We start from the raw sequence: 25,135 nt of genomic DNA, 5'->3' as shown, positions 1-25,135 counted from the left end.
TGTGCTGCTGTGTGGGGAACAAAAATCTGATTTTGACACATTCATATAGTTTATTCTGAAAGTTTTATAACTGTTCTGTGTTGACTGATGTAAACTGCTATCAGGTGGCCTGAGAGGAAATTGTTTTTAAGTCTTTATGTTAAATTTCCATCATTGTTAAATTTCAAGCAAAATCAGAACTTTAAATTTTTTTAAAACTCCCCAGTATCAAATAATTGACTAATCAGTGGAACAACTTCCTTTTAGCCTTCTTAACCTAATTGTATGCTGAACTAATCAAGAAATTCCCCATCATGTTCAGAGGATGCCACCACGTCTGTATCCTGAGCCAGATGAATGGATCCTTGGCTGCCATCCATATTTCTTGTAAGACTGTATGCCTTGATCTTGTGAGTGGTCTGTTCCATTCAGGTGATCCAGACAGGTTTTGTATGCAATGCTCATCTCTCACCTCAGCTGAAGACCTCCATAACTGGGGAATGTGGGCCATGTCCCTTTTGAATTATACCCTGGTATTTGCCTTACAAATGAGGAAAAGCACGGAAAACCTCTGAGTAGTTAGACACTCGTAGCACCAACTTGGCCGTCTTTTAGGGACAGCCTTGGCTGGCTTGTTGAACACCAGGTGAGCCCGGTGTCAAGGGTCACCCCAAAATTCCCTCCGAGAAACTGCATTGCTGTGGGCTTTTGGATGCATCTGACATCTTCAACGACAGTACAACCACAACGAGAGGCATGTATATAGACAGCACAATGGGCATGAGGAATTGCGCCTGTATATCCATTAATATAGGAATTATGAGAGGCATCAATTGATCCAGTCCTCTGGTGTGTGATAATGACACAAAGAGACATTCTGATATTTCCTGATACTGGCACAATGTCAGACTGCTATTTAGTGAGGATTATATTCATCTGTATAGCCAATGGTAAATGCATCACGAAAGCCGCCTTCGGTATTATAGGCATGTATAAACCTATATTGATTGCACGAGGAGACGGATATATGGCCATTGGTATAGGCATCATGAGTTTCATATTATGCCATATGTGAAACAGAATCACTGCTAATACTTCTGCCATCTTCCGGGCATCGATTACATCATAGTTGAGCGACATTAACATGCTGGTTTGGTAATCTGTGCCAACACAGGGGTCATTATTTTCGAAGGTGTTCGTGATGTTGGTAGATTTGATTATATCTTTTCTAGCTATCACGTCAATTTTTTATTATTTCCCTTCAGAAACGTGCACTTGTTGTCCATGTGTATTTGGATTGGGAAAATGTTATGTCTGATGTAAGTGACACGTCCCCAACTCACCTTTCAGGTTAGGTATGTTTATAAGTTGTACCTCTGGAAAGGGAGTCATATATGTGTATATGTTAGGCACTACTGCCTATTTATTAAAATGTTTTAAAGTAAAACCAATTACTGTCCACGAAAGGACGTCATGATTTATTTTGTAAATGACGTTTGTCATCGTGGGAAACTTACAGCATTCATATAACGTCAGTCGGAAAGGTATATCGTGGGAGTGCCTAAACATGTTTGACCGACCGGCCGCACGGTGATTGGTGTAATATTCAATATGGCTTCGTTGTGACTTATAGGCAATAGTGCATGTTCGAGAATATGTTAGCAGAACTTGCATTCTACATCGTCGACTTATCAATATAAGGTATACATACCATACGAATTAAGCAGCCTTGAAGTGTTATATTGGCTAGTCTATGCCTGACTGTCGGGAACCATATGCAAATTGTTGCAGGCAAGCCGGAGTTTGTTTCTGATTGCAGCCTTTTTTGAGTACGATATGTTGTGATATTATTATTTTTCTGACAAATATTGATATTTAAAGAAATTAATAGAATCGTAATATTTATAATACCATTTACTATAACATTTATATGTGATGGGAGTCAGAATTTTGTTACATTAGATCCTTCATCCTCTCAACCCACAAACTCCTCACATTCCACCTACCAATTTTCAAGGCCTTTATACGTCGTTTGTACCGTAAATCCATACAGTTCATCCTATTCCTAGGCTCTGCTGTTGTTTTCGTTTGTTGAGGATGGTGAAAGGATGGAGTTGGCTCAGGATAGTGGCCGATGGTAGGCTTTGGTGTTGTTGGTGTTAGAGTTGCGGGTTGTGCTACCACTTCCTGTTATTACATCAGTCATTTTCGTGATTGCAGTTATTATAGTTTATAAATCACCATCTTCATTGTTACTGTCCAGACTCCTCACTTTTTTAAGCATTCCCCTCATACTCCTCTTCTGGTCCAGGTATCTGTCTTCAGTACACATCATGCACTATGCAGGTCAGCTGTGCATTATTTGTTCTTGACTTACACCTTGTCAGCCTACAGCTCGCACTGTTTGAGAAAATTTCTCTCCTTCCATACCATTTGAGGGGAGCCAAGACTGTGTGGTTACATTTAGGAACATTGCAGAAACTATAAGTGCCTCATGGCGCAATTCAGTAGCTGGTAGAAGCCACTAGCACTGTGTGCGGTAGCTGGTTGGAGTAATGTGCACTGACACGGCATGTGTCCATGATGCTGTGTTAGCTTTACATTTTCTCGTTCGATATGCTGGTAATTTAAAAAACAAATGCTTTTGTGTAGACATGTACTTGAAAAGTGAGGTAACACAAACAATACGTAAAGAAGTGAAGTGGAAGATTCTTACAATTACTAACTGTTGCAGTTCATACCGATGGATGAAAGAAGCAGTAAAGCACCTGATATAGTGAAGTCATTGCCAAAAACTAACAGAAGTGTGCCAAGAGGACTCTTGCATCGAGAAGTGGGATTTAAGGAGAAGCAGGGTAGAGTGTCCACTGAATTCCAGCTAGCTGCTGAAGATCAACTGGTCCTTAAGAATCATGAAGAACTGGTATGCCACCGTTGCTTGAGTGTACTTATATTATCATAATATGGATTTCCTTTTTGTAATTGGTGATTTTTGTTTCAGTTTTGTGAACTGCCTGATGTTTCACGGTCAACGTTCCTTATGGTTTTTAGCCCAGATGGGTATGTTATATGATCACTTTACGCTTCATTTCTATGCTGTTCCTGTCTTTATAACTACTTATCAAGTACTTAGCCACCATTTCATGACTGAAAATGCTCCTGCATTAATTGCTGTTAACAGTGTTCACGTTTGGAAGCAATCGTTCTTCTTGTTGATAGTGACAACGTGTAAACTTGTAGACTTGCTATAAGTCTATTTTACATAGAGGTGAGTTAAGCCATGTGTAGTCAAACCCCAATACAACACCGTTTTGAAGACTGCCTCCCTCACACTGCACCCACAAAACCCTTGGAACAGAAATTCCATACTTTATTTCAAAGAGACCTTTACTAAAATGCCATTCCTCCCAGCCAACCATCTGCCAACATCTCTGTCAACATGGACGTAGTATTAAGCGTTATAGTCGAGTCTGATACATCGCCTTGCCATTTTGTTTCTGCCAGCTATGTAGATAACTCTCCGGTGTTAGTTGTAAAAATAACACCAATAAGTTTTGTGTTAAATGAAACCTATTCAGGTAAGAAACCATCTGTAGTGCCTTGAATTTTAGCTACAGTATTTAAAATTCAATTGAATCCAGTTGCATTTACTGTGTTTGGTAATGGCTCACATATTACTTACCATTATAGAGTTTGCTGGTATCTACGAGGCGCGTCCTCAAAGTAAGTTTCCCTGGGGCCGTTTACAGAAACAAAACACAATTTCATGGAAATATTTATTGCAACAGATACAGCAAGTGTCCAGCTATTTTTCAACATATTCGCCACCGGAATTGAGACATTTGTCATACCGTGGGACCAACTTTTGAATACCTGTGTCGTAGAAGTCTGCCGCCTGGGATTGGAACCACTGTGTGACAACCATCTCCGCCTCTCTGTCATTCTCAAAACGCTGACGCTGACCGGACAGGAATTTCTTGAGGTGTAGGAAAAGATGGAAATCACTGGGAGCGAGGTCCGGGCTGTAGGGTGGATGATTAAACACCTCCCAGCTGAACTCCTGCAGGAGACTTGCTGTCCGTCGAGCCGTGTGCGGCCTAGCGTTATCACTGACCGCACTTCACAGTCGGCGGGAGCTGGAATAAGAACCTCCATCTTCAACAGCTGCAACGATGCTACTGTGAGAACGCAGGAGGTGCCGTTAGTGCATGCGCCATGCTACGTCATTGCTCTATCACGTACGCACAGTTGCTTCGCGCAATATAAGGTTTGCTAGCTGTGGGACGAGTGGGAAACTTACTTTGAGGACGCGCCTCGTAAAAAGCTGTGAGGCAGCTTAAAGTATTTTGTACTGTTTTCTTTTGTCTTAGAACAAAAGTGGCTTCAACACACGGAAACCATAATGTGTACGTGACTGATCTAAATACGGGCAAGAATGTAAACACATTATCAGGTCACCCACGAACACCGTGGTGTATTGCTTTTCACCCTTCTTCAAATCAGATCCTTGCATCAGGCTGTCTTGGGGGTCAAGTGAGAGTTTGGGATCTGCATGTAAGTATACAGTTGTAGTTAGACTTACGATGTTTTGCAGAGGTCAGTGAGTTTTAGCCTCTCAAAGGGAAAATGAGGGTCAGTTTGTTGAATGTCCAGAGTTTTGGTGTGGTGACAGTAGCAAGTGTAGACATACTGCCTGAAGTAAATAAACTACAAAGTAGGATTGTTCTAGACAAATGAGAGACCAGTCAGAAATCCAATAGTGCAACTGTAAAAATTCTTTGTGACTGTACATCAATAAATTTTCATGGTAACTGACAGTGAGTATTTTGCCGCAGAACTTTTCTATACTACTCTTTATGCAGTATGGTCCGGAGATAGGGATTAGCTCTATCTAGTGGGCCCAACTGTGTAGGAACCTGAAGACGGAGATAGAGTCCCATCTCCGAAACGTCGTTTTACGTTTTATATTTACTAGACGATGGATAATATCCAAGTAAATTTTTATTCAATTGACTCTTCACCATCGTCAAGAAGTTTTAGATTTGATATAGTCTTTATGCGTTTTTGCACTGAGTGCATGAAATAAATGCATCCAGGGTTTGCCACGTCTGCATGATTCAGCTCAGCTGCCGGGCAGATTTAGATGAAATTTGGTATGGATGTCATGCCATGTGCCCTTGTAGACAATGCTTACGGTAATGCTCGCGTGGTATGTGTGGTATCTGAACTAGGAGTATTCAGAATTCAGAATTTGCAAAGAACACGTGTGTATTCCGGTACAGGTTGCACCTTGCTCTGCTTTTCCAACTACTTTTATCTTTCCTTCCCTCCCCGCATAAGGAATTAACGAGTCTGCGTCGCAGAGTACGGGAAGTTCCATAATTAGAGCAGTGCAGTCCATTGGCCTCGTTTTGCAGGGTGGCAGTGAGATATGGACTGCGGAAAGCCAGACTGTGATTGCGTCCCTTGCATTCCATCCCACTGATCGAATGTTGGTCATCGCCACATACAACGAGCTGCATTTTTGGGACTGGAGTCAACCAATTCCATTCACAAAGTGCTACACTTCAAATGAAAAGGAGAAAGTTAGGTAGGTAATTTGGTTTCAGCTGAATAACATTGTTTGTTAATGATTTGTTATGTTCATATGTTCACGACCTTTGTAAGGCAGTATACTAAAAATTTTAAATTTATGAAATACTCTTCATTCTCTGTCTAAGCGTCATTCAAGAATATAAAGCTGTTAATTTATTTTTTACATCTGCTTCATCTACATTATAGGCCAAAAAAGTATTGCTTTGTTACAGAACACAGAAAATGTGACAAAAATACAATAATATAGGACAAAGAAGTTAGATGTGGAAAATTAATAATATTAAGAACAACAATTTTCTTCTTCCTGAATTAGTTGGATTTTTGACTTATAAAGTGTGTTTCTTCAACTTTCATCCTGGAATCGATCTCTCCATTGATCAAAAGGAAGTTTGATTTGAGGTTCTCATGGCAGTGAGGATGAAGATGGCTGTCTTCTGGGCTGTTGCAACATGTATTGTGACTGAAGTTTACTGACGTTTCAGAGGTGCTTGATGCCTTCATTATCATGGCAGTTATCACATAAAGAGGTTGAAAGACCATTTCCTGGACGGAAGTTGATGGAACGTTCATGCAAGGTGAACTGGGACGTTTTCAACTTTCTAACTAGTACCAGTAGCAAATTGAATTTAAGTTTAGGCTCATGTAGTAGGACCATCATCATTGAACCATAAGTGGGGTTTCCACTGTGTAAAATACGTAGTAGGTTGGCTACGTCCATGTATTTTCTTTAGGTATGTGGCATTTGATCCTCTTGGACATAAACTCATCACTGGAATCTCCAACGCTCCCCACAACCATACCCAGTGGGATCGGGTAGCAGCTCCACCTCGTCCGGGGTCAAGTCTTGCATCTACATCACATGATTCTCACCCTCATTCAGTTGTAGTGCCACCAGAGCAGGACCGTCGGATAACCGTGTGCTACCGTTCGCTCGTAGAACAGTACGAGCAGCTAGTCCAGCGCTACTATGATCTGTCACGCGCCAGAACTCCTACAGTAAGTGTACAAAACGAAGTTCATGAGAACGCTTTTGACGGAACCTTTCCCGTCTTCCAGTGGGAACTCATCTCAAATATGTGTTTTTAGTTCTTCCCTACTATAATTTGCAATTTGTAAGTCTCTGGGTTCTCAGTCACACCACCTATGCATTAACAATGCATATAGTCATTAATTTATTATGTTGGGTTATGAAAAATCACATTAGAGTTACTCACCATTTGAGAATTTGGATTCTCACGGGGAAGATGTCAGCGTTGGTCTTCCAGATTATAATGCCGTGTAGACTTGTAGATAGATACCATTTTGCTGGAACATTCAGCTCTTAAGATGAAGACATTATGTTCCTCCAAAATGTTGGATTCTACATACAAGTCCAAATGGTGCTGCAACCTGGAAGACCAACATCAACACATTTTTCTTGCTGCTATTTACTTAGAGAATCCAGAAAATAAACCTAAATATTATCAGGATTGCTTCCTTGGTTAAAAGTAAAGATAAAATGTATGCAGAATGACTTCAGGTGTTTCCATTTCACATGAGAAACTGTGAAGAATGGGAAATGTTGCAGTGTCACTGAATACTTCTGTCCTTTTGCCGTTGTGTTAAGGTACAGTACTCATCATAGTGTCTGGAAATTTGTAACTGTGTTTATATAATAACCTATGCAAGCCTCTTTAAAACAGTATTTGCATTATTACATATTGGAATGAATATGGACGCTTCTTTAAAAACAAATATTGTTCCTAGTTTTAGTTCCTGCTTAAAAAATATTAATTATCCAGTTCTGCCCACCTACATGTATTAGTATGGTAATATTTAGTGTGTTAATATATTCTGTTGTGTGTATCAGATGGATCGAGGCACAGACCCAATGGATCTGTCTGAATCATTACCTCCAGGTCTGCGATCTGGGGCACAGTCACAATCTCAGACAGAACGAGGCACGAGCAGATTCGTAATACATGACAGTAGCATTGGTGCTGCAAGTGCAGGTGGCAGTACTACTACTACTACTACTACTACTATTACTGACACTACTTCTGGAAGTAATGACAATGGTTCAAGGCCGGGGGCCAGTGATGGGCCATCAGCAGAGACGAGGAATGTATCGCAAAGGACTGCCCAAAACTTGAACGCAATGGAGTCGGTATTAAAACGTGAAGACGTACTTTCTAGGTCAGGAGCAGAGTGCCATGATGTTGCAAAGTCAGCCTCATCTGTAACAGGACATGGACCACCTCAGGAGTTCGGTGAACAGACTGCTGTACCATCCTCATCTGCCACAGATACTGAACGAATAAGAAACTTGTCTGAACAGCAGCTGATTTCGCCAGACAGCGTAACTGGCCCAGCAGATAACCAAAGCAGAGTGCAAATGACAAGTGGCCCGAGTCCAACAAGACCTGTCCTGTCTACTTATACTTCTGACACTTGTTCACGAAGATATCACCAAAATCAAGATGCAGCGGTAATTTTATCTTTACTCTCTTTACATTAAAATGTCAGAATGGTTCCAGTCCAGTTACATTAGTGTTACATTTCATTCATGTTATTCAGTGGAAAACTCAAGTCTACCCCCACCCTGAACCCAAGAAACATTCTACTGGGATTTGGATGTGTTGTGTAGGTAGATGATGTTTTACATGTTGATAGAACTTTGAGCACTAAGTTTATTGAAACACAGTGTCGTTGTCTTCCCCACCTTATAATTAGTTTAAAGTTATAGTTTCCATGTTCTTCTACAAATTGTTTGTAACTGACTTTAATTTGTTTTTAATTTATCTTTTGCCAGGCCCAGCCTCTTGTTACAGAATCTTCCCTTTCTTCGGAACAGCACGATGTGTCGTCTAGACTGCATTCTGAAGCTCCACCTTCTTCTCCGTGTCCCCCAGAGCGACCTCGCAGGTTCTTTGTTTCCCAGCGTTCTGCTTTTAAACCGAGAATTCCGAGAGGGTCCCAGCAGACGAATTCCGAATCTCGACTCGGTTCTAGACTGCCGTCGGGGAATCAGACCCCGAGACGTGGTTTTTTTTTACAGAGACGTCTGAGTGGCGCGTGTCATTCGCAGAGCTTTCAGGATGGTAATGGAGAATGTCCGCCATCCCGAGGGCTTGACAGCACGTCAGATGTAGGTGTGAGATATGGCATTCAGTTGCTCAGTACACACATTGACAACATGCAGAGGCTTTGCAGGGCTCGTTTAGAGATCCTGCAGCTGCAACATATTCGCCGCATGTGGGAGGATCTGCAGCAACAGATTAGGTCTCTGCATGTGGCTGTGAGGGAGAGTACTTTTGCAATGAGAGACTCACAAGACAGAAGTAGACGTAGGTTTAGACTTTATTCTCATCCAAATGACAATTCAGGGTTGAGTAGTGATTCACAATTTATACTAAACACCTGGAGAGAGCGTCAGTTGGGCCCTGGTGCCACAGAGCAGGGACCACATATTCCTAGCATGAGTCAGATGCTGGAGGAATTGGCTCGCATCAGTGATGTAAGCCCTCCTTCAAGTGTCTCTCAAACTCCTGCGTCATCTGGTGGTGGCAGTGCAGTTTGTGAAAACCCTGTTACCGCAAGTGATCAGCCTCCATCAAATCAAGGAACGCTTACTCGACTGCATGCGAAGTTTGTAGCTTTGACAAGACTTAAATTTATGATGAACAAAAGAGATGGCGCTAGGAAGGAGGGAGAAACCTCAAAGAATAATGCGGCGGTCACGTCAAGAAATATTGTTACTACAACAAGCAAAGATACTGCTCAACCTGTCAACACTCCTGCCACAGAGAGCAAGAAATTCAAGGCTTCTGACGGAGTGCTGACAGTTTCACAAAGTGCCAAATCAGTTACCTCTGACGATCACAGGAGCTCTGCAGAGGGGCCTTCCTTTCAGCCTGATTCTGCAGAAAGTGCTGTCAGTAGCAGGACATCTGATTCAATTTGCAGACAAGATATTATAAAAATTGAAAATGTAACAAATTCTCCGGGTATATCTAGTGTAACTGATGGATGTGGTGATACAGGTTCACCTTGCAACAAGAAGCAGGGAGAAGAAATGAGTTCAAGTAGCAGATCTGTTCACTCAGATAGTTCTATACCTGTGCAAGATACATGTTCAGGTGGCAACAGCAGCGCTCCCATTGTTCCGACTATAACCACCGCCACAACAGTCGCATCCTCCTCCGCAATGGACCCAGATACCATGCAGCATGAATCTTCAGGACATCAGCCATCCAGTAGCTGGTGTCGACACCCGTCGGATTCTTCAGCGGCCGCCCCTTCGTCAACCAGTATCACTGGTAACACGACTCCACTGGCAAACTCTGCTGCATCTTCTATAGCTAGTTCCCACTTTCAGCGGTTGTTGCGTGTTAGTCGGCGAGTGTATCTGAGGAGGCCAAGGCTCTTGGCTCTGGGACCAAGATCTAGGACCGTGGCTCGTCAACTGAGCAGCAGCGGTGCGGTATCGCACAAGAATTCTACAACTATTTTCAGGTGAGAAACTTTGAAATATGTAGTGATTTATACAACATCCGTACATTTCAATTGATCATTATAATATCACTGCTGAACTGATTTGGAAAGATCATTTGTAGATTTGGTTAATATTTTTTCTGCCTTAATAAAAAATTAATTAATTTGAAACATAACCAAATCAACATTCGTGTTTTCCTACAAACATTTCCTGGACAGTAAGTAAATGATACAGGCAGATTTAAAAACCTTGTATGGGTCTCATTTCTGTGATCAAATTAAAATACTGGTAAGGGTAAAGGTTGTGTGCCATGTGATGTGTGGAGAGACTGAAATTACTTTTATTTGCCTTACATAACGTACTGAAACTGAAGGTTGGTTACCAATTATTTGAGAATTCCTGAGTTAATTCAGATCAGTTGACGTGACTACAGCCTATTTCCCATAATCCAACTTAACCCTTTCAGTTTTATGGATAGAGCGGTTTTGCAAGTGTATAGCACGCTACAGTATTGTTCTTTCTCAGTTGTCGGTCAATGTAATGAATCTTTCTTTGGACCTCTCTGTCATGAGAGTGTTTTTGAACCCACAACATTTCAGAAGTTGTTGGTTCTCCTTTGTCTTCAGGTGATTGGCGAGAGGACAACAGCCTACTTTGTCAGATCCGCTTGTCAAGACTAATCTCAAACTTATTGACATGGGTGGAACTTGTTATTTTTAAACACGTTTGATTCTGCTTCTGTGTTTAATCTAATCATTACTGCTGAGATTTGTGTCTACTAAAGAATTTATGCCATCTTCAAGAATGTAATTTGTACTACAAATTATAAATTTTTAGAAACTGTTTTAAGAGTTCATCAGTGTATTAAATTTTCAGGGAATTATAATGTGTATAATTTATAAACTTTGTACAAATTGTTTGCTGCATTTGTTCCATATAATTATAGACAACATGAATCTGGAAGGAGACCATGGTTCATGCAGTCAGCTCTTCGAACTCAGCAGTTGAGGACATCTGTGCAAGGCGTCAGGAGCTCAGCACAGGTTGTTGCATTTTCTGTCTCTTCCTCATCACCGTGCTTCCATTATATTAGACAAGGAGTAACCTGGTGTAATGAAAGTAAACTTAAGTGGCTCAGATACTACTGATAGTGGCAGGTATTAGTGATACTAGATGCAAACTGTGACCCTGTTTCATGATGACTGCACAGTCACGCATGGACTTGATAGAGTGTCTTGTTGACAGGGAAGTCGTTTTTCATATTTTACCGTGAGTTATGCCATCACAAGTTGAACACATAATGTGTTGAAATTTCAGCTGTTTGTACTAGGTGCCTGTGTATTTGATTTAATTTTCGTATTTCAGTTTTTCATTTATATCACAAGCAAAGCTGTGATGTGACGGTTTGTCAAATAATAGAGAACGTAAAGTGGAAGTTGAGCTCCGAAATGTTTAAGAAAGCGTGTGGAAAAGTTTGTCTCATCGAAATTGTGTGACAAGTTGGAATCGGTGGAGCTTCTGTCATTTGGATTGAAAATTGTGTTAATCAAATTTGAGATAAATTAATTGTCCTGTATTTTAGTAGGGTACTGAGTATGTATGGAAAATCTTTTGTCAATTTTAAGGTGTTAATTTATTATAAAAAGTTTTGTGAATTCTGAAAAAGTAAGGGATTTTTGCATCTTGGTGTAGGTTGAGACTACCCAGTCATGCTCACCTGAGGAAGGTGGAAGTAATGGCAGTGGCAGCGGCAGCTTTGAACAGGCTAATAGTAGTCCAGTTGATGCCTCTTCACAAAGTACAGTGTCACCCCAAATGTCTCCTCCAGATGAAGCTTTTCTGCAAAGTGCAAATAGACCAGGACTTGACACATCTAGTCAGAGTGATGTCCAACCTGGTCCGAGCAGGTGGCTGTCCGTTAGCCATGGCACGTCTAGTCAAGAGACACCTGCTTGTGGAGCAGGAACAAGCAAGGATAGGCCCAGTGCAACACCTCTTGGCACAAAGAGGAAGGCAGATAATCGCGCGGGGCCCAGTACTGGAGCTGTCTGTCCTGATGGCTCTGAGCAGAAACGATGCAGCTCCCAGCATGAACGTACTACTTCTGAGGTATTCCTTCATGCTGGAGGTCGCTAACTATATACTGTGCACTCATTCACTTGCTTTGCTTTTAGATCTTTAGCGCTTGATGGAAGAAGTGGGTGGGGGTCTGTGGGGAGTTTTTCTAAATATCAAATCTGAAAAATACTGTGCACTTTTGGTGAGAACAAGAATCAGTTTTATTAGTGTTAACAGATAAAATACTGCTTTGCTGTATTGTACTAACATTTTTATATACCTCTGATGCATGCATGTCACACCACGTCACTTGTGCTGTTTTCGTAACTACGGCTGTATTCTGGTGGTAGGGTCTTGAACTTATTATGTTACGTAGGAACATAAAAATTTGCCACTCCCACGCATACCTGCACAAGAACATTTTTTTACGAGCTCTAGGCATATATGTTTACAATAAATAACTTGAAAATAATTCCACATTTTTATCTACGTGAATGGTGAGCTAAGAGACAACCCAGTGAAATATGTTCCTTATTATTGGTTTATGTCACTATCTGAGAAATGCTGCTTGCTGCCCCGCAGTTTGAAATCTGTCTCCCTCCCCCCCCCCCCCCTTTGCCATCTGGTATCTAAAAATGTAAAAATTAAAATGTGGAAATAAAATAACTAATTTCAGCTGTTGTTGATACATAATGCTTGTGAAAAAACGTGGCCCTTCACAGTAAGACAGAACACAGATCGAAGTTGTAGGGGAATGAAGTGATGTGACGCTGGAGAAAATTGCGTAATGAGGAGCTTCATAATTTTCACTTTTTACCAAATCTAAAAAAATTGTCATCCCAGAATACAGTCATCTTAAAATATTATTAAGATTGTCAAATCTTGAAGGATGAGCTTGTCAGGGCTTCTAGCAGTGGGAGAGATGTGAAATGTGTATAAAATTTGTGGTTGGGTAACCCAGAGAGCAAATACATTTGGTTCTTGCTTAACGTATTGATTTTATATTACAGTCTCTCCGTGCAATGATTGCACGTCTGGAGGCACTTGTAAGACAGCAGAGGGAGCAGCGAGAATCGGTCCATCGGGAAAGTTTCGCTGGGAGAGGACGTCAGCAAATGAACGTGTGGGAGTTGCGTGACAGACACCTCTGGTTCAGGGCTGATGCCAATTCTGGCAGTGACAGTGGTTAGTGTTGCCATGTGTTTTGATGTCATTTTTACATTTGCTTCAAGACAGTGTTTTAATGTGCTGTAAAATTATTGCAGATAGCAACCCTGAGAGTGAAAGACGTCAGTCGTGGAGGCGACTGTCTGCAGAAGAAAGACTGATGTAAGTAGTGTGTGGAACAGATTGTTTGAGGTTTGTACTGTAGACACCGTAGGAAGAACCTGTTAATTACTCTACTTGCGCTGTTGTACACTTGTAGTATGAATTTTCGTCAGCAAACATTTGTAATGCATGTATTTCCACCATATTACCTTAACCTGAAGTGTAGCTTGGGATACAGTTTCCAGTTCTGTTGGCTATTTTAATAATATTTTAAAATCCCAGTATGATTTGCTGTACTGTGGTATTCATTTCGGATACACAATATGTAAAATGTTTAAAAACTGAAATAGTTTTGTTCCTCCTAGAATGGCACTTGAAAATGAAACAAATAGTAGTTCCACGTTTGGTTCACGACGTCGAGGTTCTTCAGGCCCGCTTGATGAAGACTGGGAATGGACTCGCGTAACTACACGTCTGAGGGCGCGGTAAGAGAATCCTTTATAGTGAGGTTGAGAACAACCTATGACTCTGTAAATGCAATATGTATGCTTAAGTTGGTCTTGTGTTATTGCAAATGCTTCAGAACTTGCAGGATCATATTAAAGCTGATTTGCACATGACGCAGTTGAAGAGTACAGAACTTTGTGTAACTTATGTGCTTATTACTAGGATTTTCTGCAATTATTACATTTTCGAGTGTGCTGCAAGAATTCCCTAGGTCTCTAAAGCCTCAGATTTTGTAATACTTTATTTTTCGTTTCAGACAAGTTCTAAGTTTGATGGTTGAAAGTCTGACACAGTTCTTTGAAGAAAATGGTCTTTCAAATAATACGTCACGTGCCGTGTTGGATGAGCAGATATATAGTAAGTCTTGTGTATTTTCATAATTGAATGAAATATTTGTAAGAAATTTACTGGTGAAAGTGTAAGGCAGCGTATTTAAATAATGTTCTACTTAAGACTGAATTAAATATTGCAGAGCTAAGTTATTAACAACATGTTCAGACCCTTTCGTATGTTTCAAGTAAAAATGAAATCTCTTTGTTGTGTATGATTTATAACATAGGTAAAAAACATTTGCAGGTTTTGCAGTTGATTATAATTAATTAACCTCGTTGTAGTTTGTGTATAAAAGTGTATTTAGATATTAGAACTATGTATTGAGACAGGTAATAATTAACATAAATTTCTAATTGTTTTTATTTTAAACACTGTATTATTTGTTTGAGTGGTTATGGTCATGAATAAGATAATTCTTCATGTATGAAAGTGTTTCTTGCCCATGATAATTTAAAGTACCGGGTCTACAATTTATGAGGCTGCGGTCGTGCTTGCATTGTGTGGTCGGCTGGCGCTCTGTTGATGTCTGCGGGAGTCGTGCGCGTTCTTCCGGTGGGTGACCGGCGAATCAGTTTCAGTGCCGCTAGTAACAGCAAACTACGAATATTTCTCGTCACTGATACATGTTATTACATTAATTGTTCTTACCTTAAATCACAAAGGATGTTCAAAGTGACTTCCTTGTGCTTGCAGGCAACTTCACATCTCGTTATCATGTTTTGAAATACTCGACGAAGCTCTTCTTGGGAATTTGTTTATACTACTAAATTCTCTGCCATCAATAATATTAACATTGTGGTCATGCAAAGTAATGGGGTGGGAGAGTGTTTCATGTCTGTTCTTAGCGAGAAACATCAGCAGAATGGAGCATCCATGTGAATTTAGTTTAGTAGCAGCTGGACTGGAAATAGTAATTTATGCGGCTAATACTGCCAACTCCTGCCCCTTGTACATTTCATGCTCATTCTTTCTTATTACAGATTTGTATATTCTACTGCAACTAGCTTTAGAACTGACAGATCTGTTACTAGCCCAGCTTCTTACAACAAGGTGAGTTGCATGTCGTGTGTAGTACGATGTTACCTTGTGCGTTTTGAAGTCATAATCCTAGAACTGAAAGGAAAGTTATGGAAAATTTGTCTTTATCAAATAATATTGTATGTAATACCATAGACATTTCTCATTAATACCATGCTTCTCCAACTATATATTAGCAGTTGGTTCGATCTGCATAATTTGATACCATTTGTCATTTCTCCCCATGATCCGTGCCCCTGTGGGTTTATGTTTGAATGTACACTTCACGCATGTAAACGTATGTTCTGTTTCTTTGGCAGCTGCAAACCCACGTTTTCTAACGACTACTGTTCTTTGTAACCCATCTGCTAGTTGGTTTCATTCTTTTCGTGAGGAGGAAGGACAAGGCTTGCAGTCAGTAGAGAAGCTGCCGCCATTACGATATTTCTGGTTACTATAAAAGTTTCAGCAATACGAATCTGTTTTGCTGCATTTTGTAAAAATTTATAATGGACCACAAATAAACAAACAGTATTCTGGTATGTTAACAGCGTGAAGTCCGGTAGATACTCACTGATGTTTCAGAGGAGCTTGGTGCCTTCATCGTCAGGGTAGTGAGCTGTTCTGAAACATTAGTGGGTATCTACAGGACTGCATGGTGCAACATCCAGAAGACAGCCACTTTTAAGTTTTTCTGTTTCTTTTATTCGTACATGTTTCTCATTAGTTTGATGATTTATTTGTATTTTATGACTGGTTGAATTTTTTATTGTATTAAGTGTCTTCCACTTCATGTGTGTTCTAATAGTGTACTACCTGCTTTTCTCCTCATAAATTTTATGTACAGTGCCGATTATCTCTTTCGTCTGCTCTCCTAACTGGCTGGCTTCACTGTCATATGCCACCAGTATGTGTCTTGTCAGAGTTGTGTACATGATAAATATACATGTTTTTGTAATGATGAAGGTTGTGAGAATGTTTATACATATTTTTATGACTTGTCCTTTTCGCCTTCATATTATAAGACCATAATGAAGACCAAATATTGGCTCATTCTAGTATTTCTTAATGGTTCAAATTTTGCACTTCAACTGAAATTGGCATTATTTCTTCTTGATTATCTTGGCTGATCATATTATCTTTGAACATGGCTTTGGTCGTGTTTTCTGGGATTACAGGCGAGAATTAGAACATCAGTGGGCTCATCGCCTCCGCAGCCCAGTTGCTTTGGATGCTGCAACAGCAGCGGGTCAGCAGCAGTCACGAAGGGGCAGTGGAAGGTTGCCATCCAGAGACGATGAGCAAGAGACTCGGAGATTGGGGCAACCTTACGCGAGACCACTGTCTGAACAGCCAGACAGTTTGAGAATGTCTGCATATGGAAGACAGCTGCGATACAGGCATCATCCTCTCAACGAGTCAGATGTGACGGAACAGCTAGATAATGTGCCAGGTACAAGCGTGGGTACGGGCGTGAATCGGGGTGAAAGCACTAGAAGGTTGGGACCAAGAATTATAAACTGTTATTCGAGGCACGGGTCTCACACTGGTATCCCCGCGTCGGCCCGAATTTGCCGAGGCAGCAGCCGGCTGCTTGTGAGAGGAGCCGTACCTCGCCGGGACAGCATTGGAGTTCATTTATTGTCATACTCTAGAGATGATGGAATTCATATTTCACCACATACTCAGAGTGCTGGAATTCATTCACCATCATATTCATCAAGGGAAGCAGGTCGCAATTCATTAAATTATGAAGAACCAGCTGCAACAAACTCTCCTGAAATAAGATCACCACCACGTATTGTAGTGAGAGTTGAAAATAATGTTCCTTTTATATTGATGCCTGCTTCAGCATGTCAACAAAATCATGATCGACAACCGCAACAAGAACCGCAACAGCACCCTCAACAACCTCATCAACATCAACATCAGCAGCAGCAGCAGCAGCAACTTGATGCCTTCACGGTGCCCCTCGTTCAAGTGAATGACGTCCTTATCCCCGACACCTCAATCTTGAACCAGTCGCAGTCCCGACAGAGGCCCCAGTCGCCACCGCCACATCCGCCTCCTAACTTGAGAAGCCCGTTTATCCAACAGGCTCAGTCTCCACTTCGATACCTAGGTGACACATGGCGATACCCAGTCAGTCCAGGAGAAGCATCTTGGCGTAGTGGCTGGCGACCACGTTTCTTGCATCCTCGATATGTTGCACCACATCCTTTTAGCGACGACCAAGATGAACCTCTTATTGGACCTACCTTGGAGAACATCAATATCATCAGAGGTGATGATTCAGTAAATACAGTCACTGTAGCAGGCAGATGTAGTATATTAAACTTTTATATGCTACATTCCTATTATCTTCTCTAATGCTGTGTGCTGATTATTTCTTACTACTTTAGATCTTTTGTATAGGAGCCAGGATAGCACAGTAAGTATAGTTACTAAACTGCAGGCTGGGCAACGAGGGTTTGAATCCTGGCAGGTCTAAGAGATTTTTCACTTAGCTACCAGATCAAGACCAGCCGTCCTGTACCGTAAAGGTTAATACATTTTTCTTATCTTACAACTGTAAATCTGATTGTGAAGGCTTGTAGACATTTTTTATCTACTGCTGTCACTTATTTATCTGCCATATTTATTACCATTTCCAACTGACAAGGCTGTTTTTCAGACGCAGAATTCACCCTACATTTGAGACAAGGAAATATTACTGTGCCACTAAAAGGTTCTCCCATCTCTCCACAGATGTCAAATTATGTTACTTCAGTACTCTGATTGATCTGAGTTGAATGATGATGCGATAAGGAAGGTTATGTGTCGATGCCTGTGTAATAGTGCGTAGCACTGGACACACGAGCAGAGGCAGGTGCACTAGTATAAAAGTGGGTAGCGCTGTAAGGGTTAACGAGGGATTTACGGGGGAAGGTTTCGTCACAATTTTTTCTTGTATGTCTCATTTCTGCTGCCTTTGATTTGTTCACTCATCTTGAATGTGAATGCTAAATAGTTTCATTTAGTGATGTTACAGTCTCTTTTAAAATGGGCCTTGCCGAATGTTTGGATTTGAAACTGCTTGAACTTTATGGACATTTGAATTGTTTTAAGGTCGGAGTTTTGAGGAATCTTGTCATGATGTTTGTCCATGCACTTGAAACAGATTTGCACAAAATTTAATAAGACTATTCGTACAAAAATTAAGTCAAAACTCAGTTTTAGTTTACGCTGTACAGATGAATGGAAAGGAATGCCTTCAGGTGTCTGGATTTTTAAGATACCTGCACAGTTTGTACTGCCACTTTAGGTGTCTGCAAGATTTTCCTCTCTGCTTCAGAAATTCAGCTGCTTATGTCATCAAAGTTGAGATACAGATTATTCTAAGTAACAAAGAAACAAATCCTAACTGTATAGGAACTTTGTATTTACTTAATACTGTGTTAATCTTAATCAGAATTCTTTTCAGATTCCTTCATCATAACTGATGCTCCTATGTCACCAAACCACAGAATTCAGGCGTGGGACTTCTCCAGACTCAGTATACCTGACATCAGCAACGGTGAGTGAATACCACGGCACGCAATCAAAGTTGTGGGGGGTCCAGGCAGCACTCCTTTTTGAGGAGGTGTCTCTATTTAATGTTTTCTGATTGAAATTCTGTGTGCATGCTATGTGGCTCACCTCTCTTATCCTTCTTGATTTGACTACCCAAATAATATTTATAAAGAGTAGAGATGGTAAAGCCTCCTCCTGCAATTTTTCCCAGTCTCATATTACTTCCTGTCCTTTGGGCCCACCTGTACTCCTTGGCACTCTGTTTATGAACACACTCAGTTTCTGTTCTTTTTACAGGATGATTGACCAGGTTTCGCACCCATACATAGCATTAGATAACTTTATAGTTTTATAAATTTAAGCCTTTTTAGTACTATTTGTTGTTATATCTTTAAAGATTGTATACAGGAGGATAAAAGATTTTGAACTCAATAATGACAAGCGTTAGTCACATTTAATAATACTTTAAGCACTGGGGGCTCGTGATGTTGCTGGTTGTTTTTGTTCAGTGATGTTGATTTCAGACCTCGCTACAATATGGATACTTCTGTGTGACAAGCTTTCATATGTCATTGCCTAAGTTACCATATCATTTTGTCCTTTGCATGTACATCAGATTCAAGATGCTCAAATACTCGTACACATGCTTCCCTTCATCTGTTACTGTGTTAAATAATGTCTGGCACATTTTTTTTCAGCGGAGAAGAATGTAATAGTTGCTGAATGCAAGATCCACAATGATGCTAGTGTCGATGTGTCTAATGACGGTCATCTTTTGGTAACTCTTCTCCCCACAGGGCGTCTGAGCAGTACTGCTATGCTAGGTATGGAAGTTACATTGGAACTTTGAAACTATTTGTATGGCACTGGGGTTTTTAACCTTCTTTTTTGAAAACATTTTGTAATTTGCCATATCAGTTTGAATTAGCATGCATACAAACTATTTATGAAAGGGACACTTGCCAGAAGAGTTAAATATGTCTGATTCAATAGCAACATAAGACACTGTAATTAGCACAGTAATTAGATTTTGTATTATCTTTGTGTTCCATTTTTAGAGAAGCATTATTGAGAAATGGAAGATGTAACAGTTAGTTTAGGCAGATTTGTGAATAACAAGATTAATAAGAAAATAGGTAGGTAACAGTGAATGAATAAGAGTTTTTACATTGGCTGCAGTCTAGTAATGGTCTTAAGAACTTATCACAACCAGCCAACACTTATGTTACATAGTCACATACTTAATACTCCCATGGTGCGTCACACTAGAACCTGTGCATGCAACTTTTTGTCGCAGGAGTTTACAGTCTGGAGTGGGAGTCTTTGGGTCAATGTCTGTACACAACAAGTTTTGAGCAAAATGCCGTATCGGTGAGTTTGTCGCCCGCGAGTCGTCACCTACTGGTCGGTTTGGCATCGCGGCGCGTGGCATTGCTGCCGGCAGACCGGCAGACCATGGCGCAGATCTTTCGATTGGAAGGTGGCGTGCCGGGCCGCGCTGTCGGCGCGCGTGGCCGCCTGTGTCATGTTCGTGATATCGACCAAGACCGGGAGCAAGGCTACATGAGTCTTAATTGCATCCGGTGGGCACCAGGTCCAGGACAGGGACTTGTATATGGGACCAACACGGGGAAGCTGAAGGTGTTGAGGTAGCGAGCACTCTTTACGACTCATTGCCGCCCTTCGCAAGAGGACGCGCCCGAGAAAGACGCGGCTTCCTATCAGTATATGGAATTATTTTGACTGACTTTTCTTACTTTAACATTATAGAGTATCTTTTTTAGTTAATGACATTAAAAAGGAAATGATGCTGCTTTGCGTAGTATTGAGTCTAATTAGTGTTTAACAATAGATGAACACTTTGGTTGGGCCATTCTCTGTAACTTGCCATGTCTACTGTTACATGTAAGAACAGTTATAATAGTAAAAATACGTAAAAGAACGCCATACTAGCTGCAACTGTGTGGCTCATTTAAAATAATTACAGTTTTCAGAAACTCAAATAGGAAATGTTGGTTGCATGTTTGTTTCAGTATTTAGCAGACGGCGATTAAATTCCTGGGGTCTGCACATACATACAGATTTACTTGGCATTTAAACAGACTCAAAGTGCAGGATATTTATTGAATTCCCAAGTTAGAAACTCTTTTATTGAGAATGAACCCATTTACCTGTGTAATAATCAGTCTTTATATACACACAAGAGGACCTGGTCAATTGTTACCCTCCAATTCGGCTCCAGCCTTGCAGTATGTCGGCAGATGCCCCTCTGACTTCCTGACTAAAATATTAGGCGTAGACACTCCGCTGTTTCTTAAAAAAATGCAGTTTTTTTCTCTTTGTTCGCTGTTACTTCATATTCTCATGAGGGTAGCGTTTTCACATTGTCAGTGATAGCTCAGTTGGTAGTGCACTTACTTATGGCGTGGCCAGCCCTTGTTCCATTCCAAAATAAATCCTTTTTTAAGTCTTGAATTACTTTATTTTCTTTATTCTGCTATTCACTTTTGAAAATGATAGGAGTGCAGTTGGTTTTCTCAGCATTAAATTAAATTATTATAATGTAACACCTTCTAAGAATGCATCCTTGACAATTTGACCAATGGCTTTCACATTCTTACACAAAGATGTTTTATCCTTCCATGGCAGCAGAGTCCCCCAGAAGATTTGCGAGTACAGTTGTTTGGAAAATTCATATTTCTTAGGGCAACCCCTAGTAATGGAAACACTGAAGATAACAGTCAGTTGCCTGTTGGTCAGTTTGCTGGCACAGAAGAATAAAACAGAATTTTGTGCAGGAATATGAAAAAGCTACTGGTCAGATTGTCAATTGGACATTCTAAAGACATTATGTAATAAAAATAACAACAATAATAGTAATAATAATTTAATTTAATTTTGGTCAAAACACAGAAATCAACTGAGCACCTGTCATTTTTTAATACAAAGGAAATAAAATAAATGCAAAGGCTTAAAAATAAATTAAATTTGATGGCCTCCATAGTCGTGATATACACGGTAATTAAAAAGAAATACACAGGACCGCAACCAAGAAGACAGCCATCTTTGTATTCGCCGCCATCAAAACATCAAATTCTACTTGTACCTAGCTTGTTTATTTGGTCTGCGCAAACATTCTAGCCTTATAACGAAATAAATAGTTTTTATCAGAATTCTTTGTTGGTGTTTCTCATCACAGAAAGATTTTATGAACAATAATCAGAAAAGTAAAAATTGTGTACAAATTTCAGGGGCCACAGCAATTCATTTGTTGGATCAAAGGCTTTGTGTCTATTCTGGGCAATAAATTTTATTCTGTGCCATCCATTGTGACACGGTTCGTCCGAGAATTTGAAACGTGGCCTGTGTGCACTGTTTCATAGCCGAGGGGAAAATATTACTAATTATTCAGCTGATGTAATCTAATGACAACATCGAACTGCATTATGTTGAGACGAGAACCGTTTATTTCGCTCCTGTACTTGCACTCAGCGCAACCGCACGGCTAAGAGGGAGGACAAGGCACGCCATCCACGAGCAGGATACGAAAGGATGACTAGGGATAAGACTGAATGTATCCTAGACACTGACTGTGGCGCATAAGATGGGGACTTTGGCAAAACAGTCAAGGAGGAAGGTGACCTGACAGAACAACTCCTAATTCCACCCTGACCCAAGGAAGATGGATTGATGCACAGGGATGCCATGGGCATACTCAAGACAAGATCTGACAAGGATGACGAGATAACACCACCCCCATTTGCATCCAAAGGGGTGTCCAAGTGGGGACAACTGACAGGCCAAACAAGAGTGCTCACCAGTTCACTAGTGACACCCCTTATCAACGAGACTCAACTACATACAGCATTTTCAATGTTATATTTTACATCTGTTATCACTCTGCTGGTGGAGACCAGCAGATCTTACCACCATTACTTGGACACACTACACAGTGAACCTTCTCTTCTTCTTGAAATTACTGAAATATTTCTGCTTTTGGTGAACCTGAAAATTAAAGTATGCAAAACAATAATTTTGCCTGTTGTTTTGTATGGGTTCGAAACATGGTCTCTTACTGAGAGGGAGGAACACAGATTGCAGGTGTCTGAGAACAGCGTGTTGAGGAGGATATTTGGGCCTAAGAGGGAAGACGATGGGGCATGGAGAAAACTGCATAATGATGAGCTTAAAAATCTGTACTCCTCTCCCAGTATTGTCAGGGTGATTAAGTCGAGAAGAATGAGATGGGCTGGGCATGTAGCGCACATGGATGGGACAAGAGGTGTGCACCGGGTATTGGTTGGCAAGCCTGAGGGGAAGAGACCGCTGGTGAGACCTAGACGTAGATTGGAGGATAATGTCAGGTGGGATCTATGGGAGATAGGAGTTGAAGGAGACAGGGTCCAGTGGAGGGCTTTGGTTAATTCGGTGATGAACCTTCGGGTTCGGTATGCCATCTATTTAGTTAGTTAGGTGATTATTGTTCAAATGGGACATGATGTACACAATAGCCTGGTCGACTATTGAACAGTTCCTTACGCGTCTTTATAGCATAGCAATCAAACGTGACAGGCGTCTTTCACATTATTCAGTTCATACGCTTTTCAAACAGTGATAATGCCACTGACAGAAATGACCTGTACTATGACAGAGTATGGAAACAGATGTCTTTTTGACTTGATAAATAATTCTTGCTCAAAATATTATTATTATTATTATTACTAATGTTTTGGAATCAAAATTTATAATTTATGTGACATGACAGACTGCACGTAGAAGTCTATTTAGGGAAGGACATGACACGAGCAATTGCAGAAAGGTAGAAAGACATGGACATTTTCTTTTCTTGCAATCTGAGCAAACAAAAAATCAGCTATTGCTCAATAGGATGACCTAGGAGAAATGGAATGCCAAGTGACCTACCACCACCAAACCATTGAAACGTGGTGATAAGTGGTCCAGAACAACAGATGAATTTACAGCAATGGTCTGGAGAGATAAACATGATCTGTACAAATATGTGAAGTCCACCAGCAACAGAAGATAATTTTTGTGATGAACATGAATTGTACAGGATTGTGACTAATGTATTGGATATGTTGACAAGGATGACAGATTGGCCAAAAGTTACTCAGTCCGATGGTGTACACGGAAGTGGACAAAAACCTTTTGTCCACCTGTTAGACATGACTGATGTGAACAGCTTTCTCCTTCTGACATTGTGTGGTTTCGTGACAGTACATAGAAATTTAAGAATTACCCTCGCATGAAACTGATTGACAATTTTGGGAGTTAACCATATCATCATCCCATTGGCGACCACCTGCCATAGAGAGAAACGTTACTTGGTTCAAGGTAAACTTCAGCAATCTCTAGCCAATTCATTCCTCCAGAGTGAATTGACACATCAGTTCTGTATGGATACAGCAGAGTGCACAAATGAAATGCAAAGAGAGCAATGTGATGTAGGGCCCTGTACTGGCGAGTGTTTCAAAGTGTACCATAAGAAATACAAACTGTGAATATTAAGGAGTGCTGGAAGGCTTTGAAGCCACAAAGCATGTCATCAAACGAGTATAGAAAAGAAAAAGAAGACAGAAAACATCCATACTGAAGCAAGGAAGCTCAGCATATGGGTCTCTCATAAGTTAAAGGTTAAGATAAACTGGATCTGGTTACTGCTAAATCAACTGCTTATATACCTCTTTCTTGGAAAAATGTTATAACCTCTGTGATTAAATTGAGCTTTGTTGATTTTTCTGCTTCTAGATTTAAAACTCACACATTATATTTAACATATTTGCGATGTTCAGATTATCCATGCTTTTATGACATGTAAACAGTGTTGCTTTGACAGAATTTCAATTCAGATATGAACTTCCATATTCATTTGTATGTTTTTGATTTTATTATGTACAGATGTATTTGGAATCTTGTAAACTTATTTGGTTTTAAAATAAAATTTAATCAGACAAGGAACTTAAATTCTTTCACTGTTTCAACAGATATAACTAAAGCATACGCATTAAAATAAACTAAAAATAGGTTAAACCTCTCATGAAGACTAGACACAGAGAAACCTCACTTAAATGAGACTTAATAAAATTTGGAAAAATGCTTATAAAATTGGTTCTAATATCAAAAAATGGGTGAAATACATAATCTTCCATTTTGTCTCCTACTTTCTAATTACATGTATCACAATATAGAACTAAATTAAAAATATTAATGTGGATGAGGCAGTATTTGTTCTTTGCTGAAGACGACGTCATGGAACTTTGAAAACAAGGAAGAATAATTTCCGTTCTCAGTGCCTTCAGTGTTATTTGAACTGAAAGTTGGTGATCTCAT

General features: G+C 40.3%; 1 protein-coding gene across 6 annotated transcripts; it reads left to right on the top strand.

The window, feature by feature from the left end:
• Positions 1 to 1,124: 1,124 nt before the first annotated feature.
• On the top strand, positions 1,125 to 24,763 carry LOC110833496 (uncharacterized). Of its 6 annotated transcripts, XM_022071632.2 has the most exons (20): positions 1,125 to 1,298; positions 2,714 to 2,902; positions 2,981 to 3,039; positions 4,350 to 4,533; positions 5,397 to 5,569; positions 6,306 to 6,570; positions 7,424 to 8,041; positions 8,366 to 10,068; positions 10,995 to 11,091; positions 11,741 to 12,157; positions 13,117 to 13,291; positions 13,372 to 13,435; positions 13,741 to 13,860; positions 14,139 to 14,239; positions 15,196 to 15,265; positions 16,411 to 16,685; positions 17,085 to 17,516; positions 18,696 to 18,788; positions 19,483 to 19,608; positions 20,082 to 24,763. In XM_022071632.2, exons 1-20 carry the CDS (start codon positions 1,290 to 1,292, stop codon positions 20,435 to 20,437), a joined length of 5,526 nt encoding a protein of 1,841 aa, XP_021927324.1. In that variant the 5' UTR covers positions 1,125 to 1,289; the 3' UTR covers positions 20,438 to 24,763. The 6 variants fall into 6 exon arrangements, with proteins under 6 accessions (XP_021927324.1, XP_021927319.1, XP_021927323.1 ...); XM_022071627.2 differs by having other exon boundaries at positions 1,126 to 1,298; positions 16,411 to 17,516; XM_022071631.2 differs by having other exon boundaries at positions 1,126 to 1,329; positions 16,411 to 17,516.
• The last annotated feature ends 372 nt before the right edge of the window (positions 24,764 to 25,135 follow it).

This window comes from Zootermopsis nevadensis, unplaced genomic scaffold, assembly GCF_977971745.1.
Source record: "Zootermopsis nevadensis isolate Lab colony 2312 unplaced genomic scaffold, Znev_1.0 Znev_ptg000050l, whole genome shotgun sequence".
NCBI classification, from domain to species: Eukaryota; Metazoa; Arthropoda; class Insecta; order Blattodea; family Termopsidae; genus Zootermopsis; species Zootermopsis nevadensis.
The sequence above is the reverse complement of the archived record's forward strand: the minus strand, read 5'-3'. Positions and strand labels throughout refer to the sequence as shown.